The sequence below is a fragment of the Mobula birostris genome, chromosome 6 (genome assembly GCF_030028105.1).
Source record: "Mobula birostris isolate sMobBir1 chromosome 6, sMobBir1.hap1, whole genome shotgun sequence".
NCBI lineage: Eukaryota > Metazoa > Chordata > Chondrichthyes > Myliobatiformes > Myliobatidae > Mobula > Mobula birostris.
The window spans coordinates 85,017,490-85,027,122 of NC_092375.1; the positions used below are offsets into that span (position 1 = coordinate 85,017,490).

At 42.2% G+C, this 9,633-nt stretch overlaps 1 protein-coding gene across 1 annotated transcript; it reads right to left on the reverse strand.

Annotated features, from left to right (window-relative positions):
• Positions 1–4,175: 4,175 nt before the first annotated feature.
• On the reverse strand, positions 4,176–7,748 carry LOC140199831 (putative potassium channel regulatory protein). The gene is made up of 2 exons (XM_072262331.1): positions 7,180–7,748; positions 4,176–4,619 (listed from the first exon to the last, which is right to left on the reverse strand). Exons 1-2 carry the CDS (start codon positions 7,746–7,748, stop codon positions 4,358–4,360), a joined length of 831 nt encoding a protein of 276 aa, XP_072118432.1. The 3' UTR covers positions 4,176–4,357.
• Between the last annotated feature and the right edge of the window lie 1,885 nt (positions 7,749–9,633).

Genomic DNA, 9,633 nt, shown 5'->3' on the forward strand with positions numbered 1-9,633 from the left:
CCTAGGAATCATGGAGGAAAAAAAATCATGATTTCATTAAAGACACCATGTATTTTTATGATTTAACCCTCTCATTGTTTCTCATACAAACTTAGCTCATTAGCTAACTCTGCTAACAGCCATGTGACTCAGTGAGAAGGCCACCTTTCATAAGCAATATACATCTAGGGTGGGTATGATTTGGGGTTTAAACTAAATGGGACAGTTGGGATGTTCGGATTAAAGAACATTGAGTGTAGCAAATACTTTGTAAATACTGCTCATGCAATATCAGTAGCCAAAAAATGACATATACATCAGCATGAAATTATAAAGAAAGCATAGTTACCAATTTTCAATGTTATCAGTTAACAGGAAAAGGGGCCCATTATAGTTAAACCAGTCCAATGTGCACTTAAACACTGGAGCTCATTTCTGAAGTAGTCAAGTGTATCACTGTACTCACACACTGAACCCAGGGTCTGTGTGAATGACACCAGCCACAGTTCAAACTTACCTCAAAGACCATTTAATTAAAACTAACAGCTGGGCACTGGCTAACACGGGAGTATTGACACTTCCTCTTTGGAACCACTCAGCAGCACAAAGCCCTCCTTACAATGTGGTCTCTCATTCAGACAGCATTCTCCAGGCATCTTCCCTTGTGCTCAGCTCCACCACTCCCATGAAAAGACCCCAAACCAAAATACTCTCCTTCAGAAACCTGATCCTGCCCAGCTCTCTTGAATGTTCCATGCCATCCTATCACACTGGGCTGAAAGTTACAACATGTACCAAGACAATCCTGATTGGCAGACACATTACTCCTAAGTTGGACAACGTGGCTCCTTATCTTTAGCCAAAACCAAAACACTTACTAGCAGGATATGCTGCTTTTGCAGAAAATTGCTAAAAATAAGATACCTCACAGCATAGCAGTAGAAATCTTAACCAAGGCATTACACTTAGAATCTTGAATCTTAAGGCATTCAAACGGTATGGAGCAAGTGCGTGAGAATAGTGGTGTGCCCAAGACTACCCCAGCCCTGATATTATTGGATGGCAGACCAGCCTCCTGTTAATGTTATAAATAACGCAACCCACTCCATTTGATCTAAATAGTACATACTCTATCGCTGTTATTCACATTATAGTTGAATTCTAGCAGATTTGTACAGGGCTATCACTAGGATAGTTAACAAGAATCAAACAATTCACCTCAGCTGAGCACTAATAAACCTTCACATCGAAAGGATAGGATAGGACACTTATTTTGATGGAGCTCCTTTTCATACAAACACACCAGCGATTTCCAACGGACCAAAGATGGAGTAATGTACTGCCTACATTACTGCAAAAAAAAAAAAAAAATTCGACCCCAATGTTTCAGCTCCTCGCTGTACCTCCGCACACGCATTACCCAGCCATCTAGGAGCACCTTTGCGAGGGAATTGGGTGGGGTGGGTGGTGGGAAAAATACATTGTATAATTAAAACTAACAGCTGGGCACCGTTCTGAATAGAACAAATTAAGAGCCCGAGTTCACCGTTGGACTGAAAAGAGTAAAACATTTCTCCCCTATGGTTAAAACACTAAACTTTGGAAGCACCAATTACTTGCTATTCGTAGAATTATTAAAGCTGAAGTTATGACAAAGAGTTCTGCACATCGGGAAATATAAATTACTAATTTAGATACACTTGGAAATGCACGACACATTGACGGCCTGCCTGACCGACCGCTGTGAAAGAGCATGGATGAGACTAAGCGTTTTAAGAACCGAATATGCATTCTTTCTGTTTCCATTCAGGGCGTCCAAAATCTTACTATCTCGGCTAGGAGCAGACTGTGTCTTCCGAGAGTCTAGAAGCATTGGTAACAGCAGTACAATCTGCTCTACACAGTAATTTGCGTGGTGAAACTTAAAAGACCTGTTATATGCCTGACAAAGTGCAAGCATCTCAGCCCACATCTTCCATTCTTTGCCTGTGTTACAGCTTGCACCGCATACACGGACAACCCATACTGTGTTGGCTCGATACGTCTTCCCTTGAAGTATTCCATGTGTATTAGGTACTCCCATCACCACCACGCATCACCATCCCGTGCTGTTTTCATCAGTTAATTTGACCGTCTCTTTCGGTGGTTCCATTTAATGATGTGAACACCATCAAGGTTCTGTCTGTCTGTATCTTGTTTTACAGTGGTTGGCATCCAGTTTAATGGTGCATTACCGCCACCCTCTGCTCCAGAATGTGCACTAGACATATGTTCTAAATCCCTTCACCCAATCTCATATACATACACACACACAAACCTACACTTCACCTCCCATCTTTGACCATCCTAGTATCCTATTCCTGTTTATTCATTATATTCTATAAAAAAACCCTGTACCCCTTAAAAACGCTAAAAATACCCGGACTTGTGCTCTCTCACCCATGCCCAGCAACCCTTTTAATGTGAATTCCTGCATCCCCAACTCCCTTAATTTATTTCTCATCATCTCTCTCTATATCCCATACTTCCTGCAACTCAGAACTACATGTTTTACTGACTCCTCTTCCTGACATTCCTCACACAATCCTGTCTGGTGTTTCCCTATTATTTTCACTGTTTTGTTTAATGCACAATGCCCCAGCCTTAACCTAGTCCACACAATTTCCTCTCTTCTGTTTCCATTACCTACCCTAGTAACTGCAACACTCTTTTGTATTTGATATAAATGCCTCCCTTTCCCCTCCCTGTCCCATCTTTCTTGCCACATTCGGTTGACTTTTTCCCAGATTACACACTTAACCTCTGCTTTACTGATACTAATGTGCATTTCCACATTTTCTTTCTTTAACGCCCTCTTTGCCAACTCATCCACCCTCTCATTCCCCTTCACCCCTACATGTGCTGGAACCCATAGAAATTTTACCTGACCTCCCTGATTTGCAATTCTTGTAACTAACTGAAGGACTTCATAAAGTACATCTTGCCGACTGTTTGTGTGAAAAGACCTTAAACTTGCTAGAACTGAGGATGAATCTGAACATATCAATGCTTTGGCTTGTCTGGCTTTCTGCACCCATTGCAACGCAACCAACACTGCCAGCATCTCCACTGTAAACACCCCTAACTTATTAGATGTTCTTCAGCTGATTCCAATTTCTTTTGCTGGTATTACCACCCCAAACCCTGTCACTCCTGTTTCAGGTTCCCTCGCACCATCCGTATAAATGTGAGTATAATCACTATACTTTTCCATCACATGACAGTTAAATGCATTTACCAAATCTGTTTTATATCTTTCTTTCCTTTTTACCTCTAACAAATGCACCATCAAGGTTCCTGTGTTCCCTACATTTTAAAGCAGATTAAGACAATACCAACGCGATACTATTACAGCTCGGAGTTCAATTCTGGCACTGTTTTCCAAGGAGCCTACTCGTTCGTCCTCCCCGTGAAAATGCATGGATTTCCTCCCACATTCCAAAGACGCACTGGGTAGGTTACTTGGTCATTGGATTGTCCCGTGGATTAGGAATATGGTTTGTCGGCGGTTCGAAGAGTTGTATCTAATTTTCTTTAACTATCCAGCGGCGTGCCATTAAACTTCCTCCATCTTTTGCACCGATCAAGGTCACTCGAAGGAAATAGATTGTGATACTTACATGTGTGAATCTTGGACCTGGTAAAAATCAATGACAACTACATTACACGCATTCACTGCGTAAAACTGAATTACGTAGTTTACGTAATTCAGAACCTTCAATAATGAGTAATTTCTCTTTGCGTGGTGTGAGAGATATTGTGTGATTTGCACATCTTCATTCATTGGAGTAAGTTGTAATTGCAGCTGAAGCCAAACTTCACAATATTACAGCCCATTAAAGTACTAATTGTTGTTAATTATTAAAGCCAAATGATGATTTTGTTTGCTTTCCATACAGCAGACATTGGCAGGGATGCCAAACGTGAAATATTTTCACTTCTACGTCTTCCACGCCAATGAAATTCTTGTAGAACTCTTGCTGTTGAAGCTGCCATTTGCCAATTTCTAACACTTCTAGGTTTTGCCCTGCTGATGTCCTGGTTAAAATTTGGGGGCGGGAACTATGCTCAGTGCCTGCTGGAGAAAGTAGTTTCATATCATTTGATAAAAGATCGTCCGTTTCAACGGTTAACTGTTTTCTCTCTCTCTCCATATATTGACTTTTTCTGAATATCTCTAGCCTTTTTTGTTTTTATTTTAGATTTCTAGTATGTACCATTTTCCCCCTTTGTGTTAATTTTGGCTTCCAAGGCATTACCCAAGCCAAAAAAAGTTAATCTTGTCATGTTTAAGAAAATAGGTCCTGTTGCAATCTGTTCTCCAACTCATTAATAGTTCCTATATGTTGTACCTCCTGTTCTGTGGTTTTTCTGCTTGAAAACGAACTATGTTGGTACTTGCTCCTCCCTGCCCATTAGATGCACCAAGATACTCAGTTCTTCTGTTTCGTTCGAATGTGTAGCATTCAATCTTCTCAGTGGGAGAGACTGTCCTCGTGCTTATAAGACAAAAACCTTCCCTCAGTAAAGTGCCTATGAGTAATCCCAGGACATTAGAGCCATTGGTAAGTTTTCTTTCATCTGGTTGGATAGACACATACCTGAAATAGATAATTTAATGCTCTTAGTTAAGGAAATATATGATTGTTAATTATAAAAGATACCCATTAAATTTAGAGGAAAGTTCTGTGAATTATGACAACATTTCATTGACCTATCTAAAGATATATTACTACTAGAGTCAGAGACAAAGAGTCATTCAGTTATAGCACATGGATACAAGCACTTTGGCCTAACTCATCCATGTCAACCAACCTACTTTCCAGAGCTTCTCCATTTGCTTGGATTTGGCCCATATTCCTCTAAACCTTCCTATCCATGAACTTGTCCAAAAGTGTTTTTTTTGTTTTTTTTTTTTAAAAATTGTGTTGTACCTGCCTCCACCACTTCTTCTAGCAGCTCATTCCATATCCCCATCACCCTCTGTCTGAAAAACTTGCCCTTCAGGCCTCCTTTAAATCTTCCCCTCTCACCTTTAACCTGTGCCCTCTAGTTTTAGACTTCCATATCCTGGGATAAAAGACTGTGACCTTATCTATGCCCCTCATTCTTTTATAAATCTCAATAAGGTCATCCACCGCCCTCCTTAGTGCCAAGGCAAATAGACACAGCCTGACCAGTCTCGCCTCATAACTCAAGCCCTCGCTTCCTGGCAATATCCTTTGTATTCTTTTCTTCACCATCTCTAGCTTAGTCACATCCTTCCTACAGTATGGCAATCAGAACTGCACACAATATTCCAGGTGCAGTCTCATGTGCAGTCTCATGTTTCCCATACAACCTTAACATAATGACCTATTTCTTGTACTCAGTGCCCCATTTGATAAATGTAAGCATACCATATGCATTCTTTCCTACTTTGTTTATCTGTGTCCCCATTTTCAGGAACCACCCTGTTATTGTACCCCTATATCTGTTTTGCAATAGACTCAAGCCCTGTGCAAGTCCAGTCTTGGTTGAAATACTCAAATGCATCACTGCTATTACCAAGTTAAATTCCTCTGCCACTCATTTATCCACTTTCCCACTTGATACAGATCCTTTGTAACCTTAGGTAATCATCTTCACTGTCCATCATGCCACCAATTTCAGTGTCATCCGATTGTTAATTTAGATGAAAACAACAGAAGACACAGTTTCAATTCCTGTGGCACACCATATCACTGGTCTCCAATCTGAAAAATGATCTTTTGCTACCACTAACTCATTCTACCCAGTCAATTTTGTATCCAGTCGGCTAGCTCACCCTGAATCTCATGTGATTCTATCTTACAGCCTACCATGCAGAACTTTGTCAAAAACTTTAGCTCTGAGGCTTTTGAAGATTTAGTATCTTTATAATGCATTACAATAAGGTGCCTTCAAAGCCGAAAGTCAGTGAATCCTGTAGAAGAAATTCAAGTGACTTCTGAGGGATAGCAAATAAAAATGAAATCGTTTATGAGATGGTAAATCAAGGCTCCTTTGAAAAAGATGTTGTGGCACTATATTTTTTTTAAAAATAGCTTGAGAGTTCTCCTGAGATGCCTACCAAATACAGGTTCAACCAGACTCAGCAAGATCAGGTCAACATTAATTGATTACCACCACTTCTACAGCAGAAGAGTGACTATATTTTCAATGTATTTTTAAGCAAAAGGTAATGAAATATAGTCCTATACATTTAGAAATACTAGAAGGGAAATTATTAGATTCACCAAACCATTACAGCCTGGAAAGAGATTATCTGGTTAATTGAGCCATCTATATAGTCCCATTAGTCAGCTATAATTTCCATGACCTTTCTCTATCATGTTTAGCTGATTGAAAATTCCTCCAACATTCCTTCAGGCAGCACATTCCTGATCAATGAATTATCCATCTTAAGACTGTCATGGCTGTTTCACCACTGATTTTAACTTACAACCCTCAATTCAATATTCTGTTATTTGTTCCAGAACCCCTTAATAATTTTGATTACCTTCACCAGTCATCCCTCAACCCTATCTTCTGCAAGAACAGTTCTAGCTTCTGCACTTTATCTGCATTACTTAAGTTCTCCCACCCAGGAGTGGGGTGCACAATGATTAATTCCTGTCCAGGACAGTCATAACTTTCCTTTAGTACAGTGATGCGAGATACTCACCGTGGCACAAACCCCTATAGAAGTTCCACATAAACTCCTTATCTTTGCATTCTATGCCTTTACTTACAGAAGGAAATCTGGTTTTTACTAGCTTCCTCAAATTGCCCTGCCCCTTCAAATATACACTAACTCCTTGTTTCCTGTATTCACTATAGAATTGTAACCTCTATATTCCCAGGCTGATGCAATGCTCACACTTTAAGGGCCTGCCATCAAACTGCTAGTAGGAGTGAGCTAAGAATGGTTACTCGGCCTCAGGGAATGGATCCTTGACCTAATGATATTTGGACTGATTGTTCAAATCTAGTCCCCAGTTGCATAGCTTTTGCCCCTCTCCTCCCCCCACCTTCATCACTGAGTTCAGTGCTGATGGGGGGCGGGGTCAGGAATGATCTCAACCACACGTTGCAGCTAGGTTTCTCAGTGACAAAAAAGCAACACAATCTACCATCAGCTTTTGTAGATCTAGCTTTTACCTTGTTGAGAGCTCATCTCCAACTGAATAGTCAGTTCCACATTGAAAGACGAGATCGTGGTGAGAAGGTCTCTGCAATGGAATCAAAACCAATGGTCTTGGAACTGCGGAATGATTCCGGTTCTGGCCAGGCTGTTCTGCAAACACTACAATACGTCCAGCCAATGATTCAATAGTACTATTACAGGAACAGAAAACTCTGAAGAAGGAGTGGGTTTCCTGCAGGGAGTATCTCACCTCCAAGATCTCCAACATTTGTTTCAGCCGATCCTGTTTGACAAGTTCAACCAAGAAAGGCAAATTGTAGAATTCCGCCTCCCTCACCAGCCTGTCGTGATCCGAGAATGCAGAAGGGAGATCGAGCTGTCGAGTTCTCAAGAAATCCAGAATATACCGAAACAGACTGCCATCCCTGTCAATGAAAATTTGTCCGTTGATTATTCGGAAATCGGGATCACCTCCTTCCAACGCATGTGCTAACCTGGAATCGTGGTACCTCTTGAGGGTGCCTGCAGATGTGGAGTACTTCATACCCCCAACATTCAGAATCACAACCTCTGCCTTATTCATTCTTGACAAACTTGGGGATTTCTGCCCCCACTCAGTGCAGCTCCACCTGGACAATGCAACGATTATAGACTTTGTTCTCTCGTCCTTGCTGTTTCTAAGCGACCTAATTGTAAACATAATGCTAGCTGCCCTCTGCAGTAAACATAATGCCAGTGCTGTCACCAAAGGGTTAGTGTGAGGAATTCCCAACATACATCAAATATTACCAGTATTGACATCCTTCAGATCTTTATAGCTGGTGTATATACTACGGTGCAAAACTTGACCCCCCCCCCCCAGTGAAATTAAACTTGGCGTGCTTCGCGGTAAATTAAGTGGTGACTTCTGCTGCAAGAACAACGTGTTTCCATGTTTTAAAATAACTGTACAGGCTAAAATACCAGCGAATGTAAAGATAAATAGTTCAAAGTTAAACATAAATTTATCAAAGTACATATATGTAACCATATACAACCCTGAAATCCATTTTCTTGCAGGCATTCACACTAAATACAAGAAACAGTATAGAATCAATGAAAGACCACACAAAACAGAACGAACTACCAACGTACAAAAAACAGGCCGTGCAAATAGTAAAAGAAAAAAAAAACTAAAATAATAAATAAGTAATAAATATCGAGATCATGAGATGAAGAGTTCTTGAAGGTGAGACCATAGGTTATGGGAACAATTCAGTAATGGGCCAAGTGTTGCAACAAACGCAGGACACAGGCACGGAGATTGAGTTAGGATGCAGACGCGGGCGTGAGTGTTGAACGGCAAACAGAAAGGAGCGCAGGAAAGCAGGAGGCAGCCAGAATTTATCTTGACACGGAGCGTAGAAGGGAAAACGACAGACAAACCTTTTCTTAGCACGGAGAGGCTGAGTTTCACAGGTAAATCTTGGTACTGAAGCAAAACTTAGAACACACAATCCTAAGCGGCCGGGAAATGTTAATTACCACACTGGCAAAACCAACGATCTGGTAACTAGCGGGTACAAAGCCGGGATTCTTATGCTGCAGGTCTTGATGAAAACCAGGTGTCGCCAAAGGAAATTAGGAAAACATGGGGAATTAACGGTCGGGACAGTGACCGTATTCCCCACCCCCCTAACGGTAGCCTCCAGGCAAACCATCAGGCTTGTCCGGATTGTCTCGATGGAAATCTCGGATGAGAGAAGGGTCCAAGATGAAGGAGCGGGGAATCCAGGTGCGCTCCTCAGGACCGTATCCCTCCCAATCGACCAGGTACTGGAGACCCCTGCCTCGGCGGCACACATCCAGTATTCGCCGGACGGTGTAAACTGGGTAGTCGTCAATGATCCAGGCGGGTGGAGGAGGTTCGGCAGGAGGGCACAAAGGGCTGACAGACACAGATTTCAGTTGGGAGACGTGGAAGGTGGGATGAATGTGCATGGATCTGGGCAGTGAGTTTGACCACCGAGGGGTTGATGATGCTGTCAATTTCGAATGGTCCGAGGTAACCAGGGGCGAGTTTCTTGGGTTCATTCTTGAGGGGGCTGTCTTTTGAAGGGAGCAAAACCTTCTGACCAGGCCGATAGTTGGGCGCAGGCATTCGATGGCAATCTGCCATCCTCCGGTTGCGGTCAGCTGAGCGGAGCAGGGCCGCGCGTGCATCCTTACAGACCTTGCGGCACCGGCGGAGATGGGCCTGAACTGAAGGCACAGTAATGTCGTCTTTATGGGCAGGAAACAGAGGGGGTTGGTAACCGAGGGAGTATTCTAAAGGAGATATTCTGGTGGTGGTGCTGACCAGGGAGTTGTGGGAGTACTCCACCCAAGTGAGATGGGTGCTCCAGGATGACGGGTTGTTGGCGGATATGCAGCACAGTGCTGCTTCCAAATCCTGGTTTGCTCGCTTCGTTTGACCGTTAGTCTCTGGA

Coding starts and splice junctions, on each gene's coding strand:
- LOC140199831 (XM_072262331.1), bottom strand. CDS start 7,748: ATGAATAAGGCAGAGGTTGTGATTCTGAATGTTGGGGGTATGAAGTAC. Junction 4,620..7,179: donor GGAGATGAGCTCTCAACAAG/GTAAAAGCTAGA, acceptor TATCTATTTCAG/GTATGTGTCTATCCAACCAG.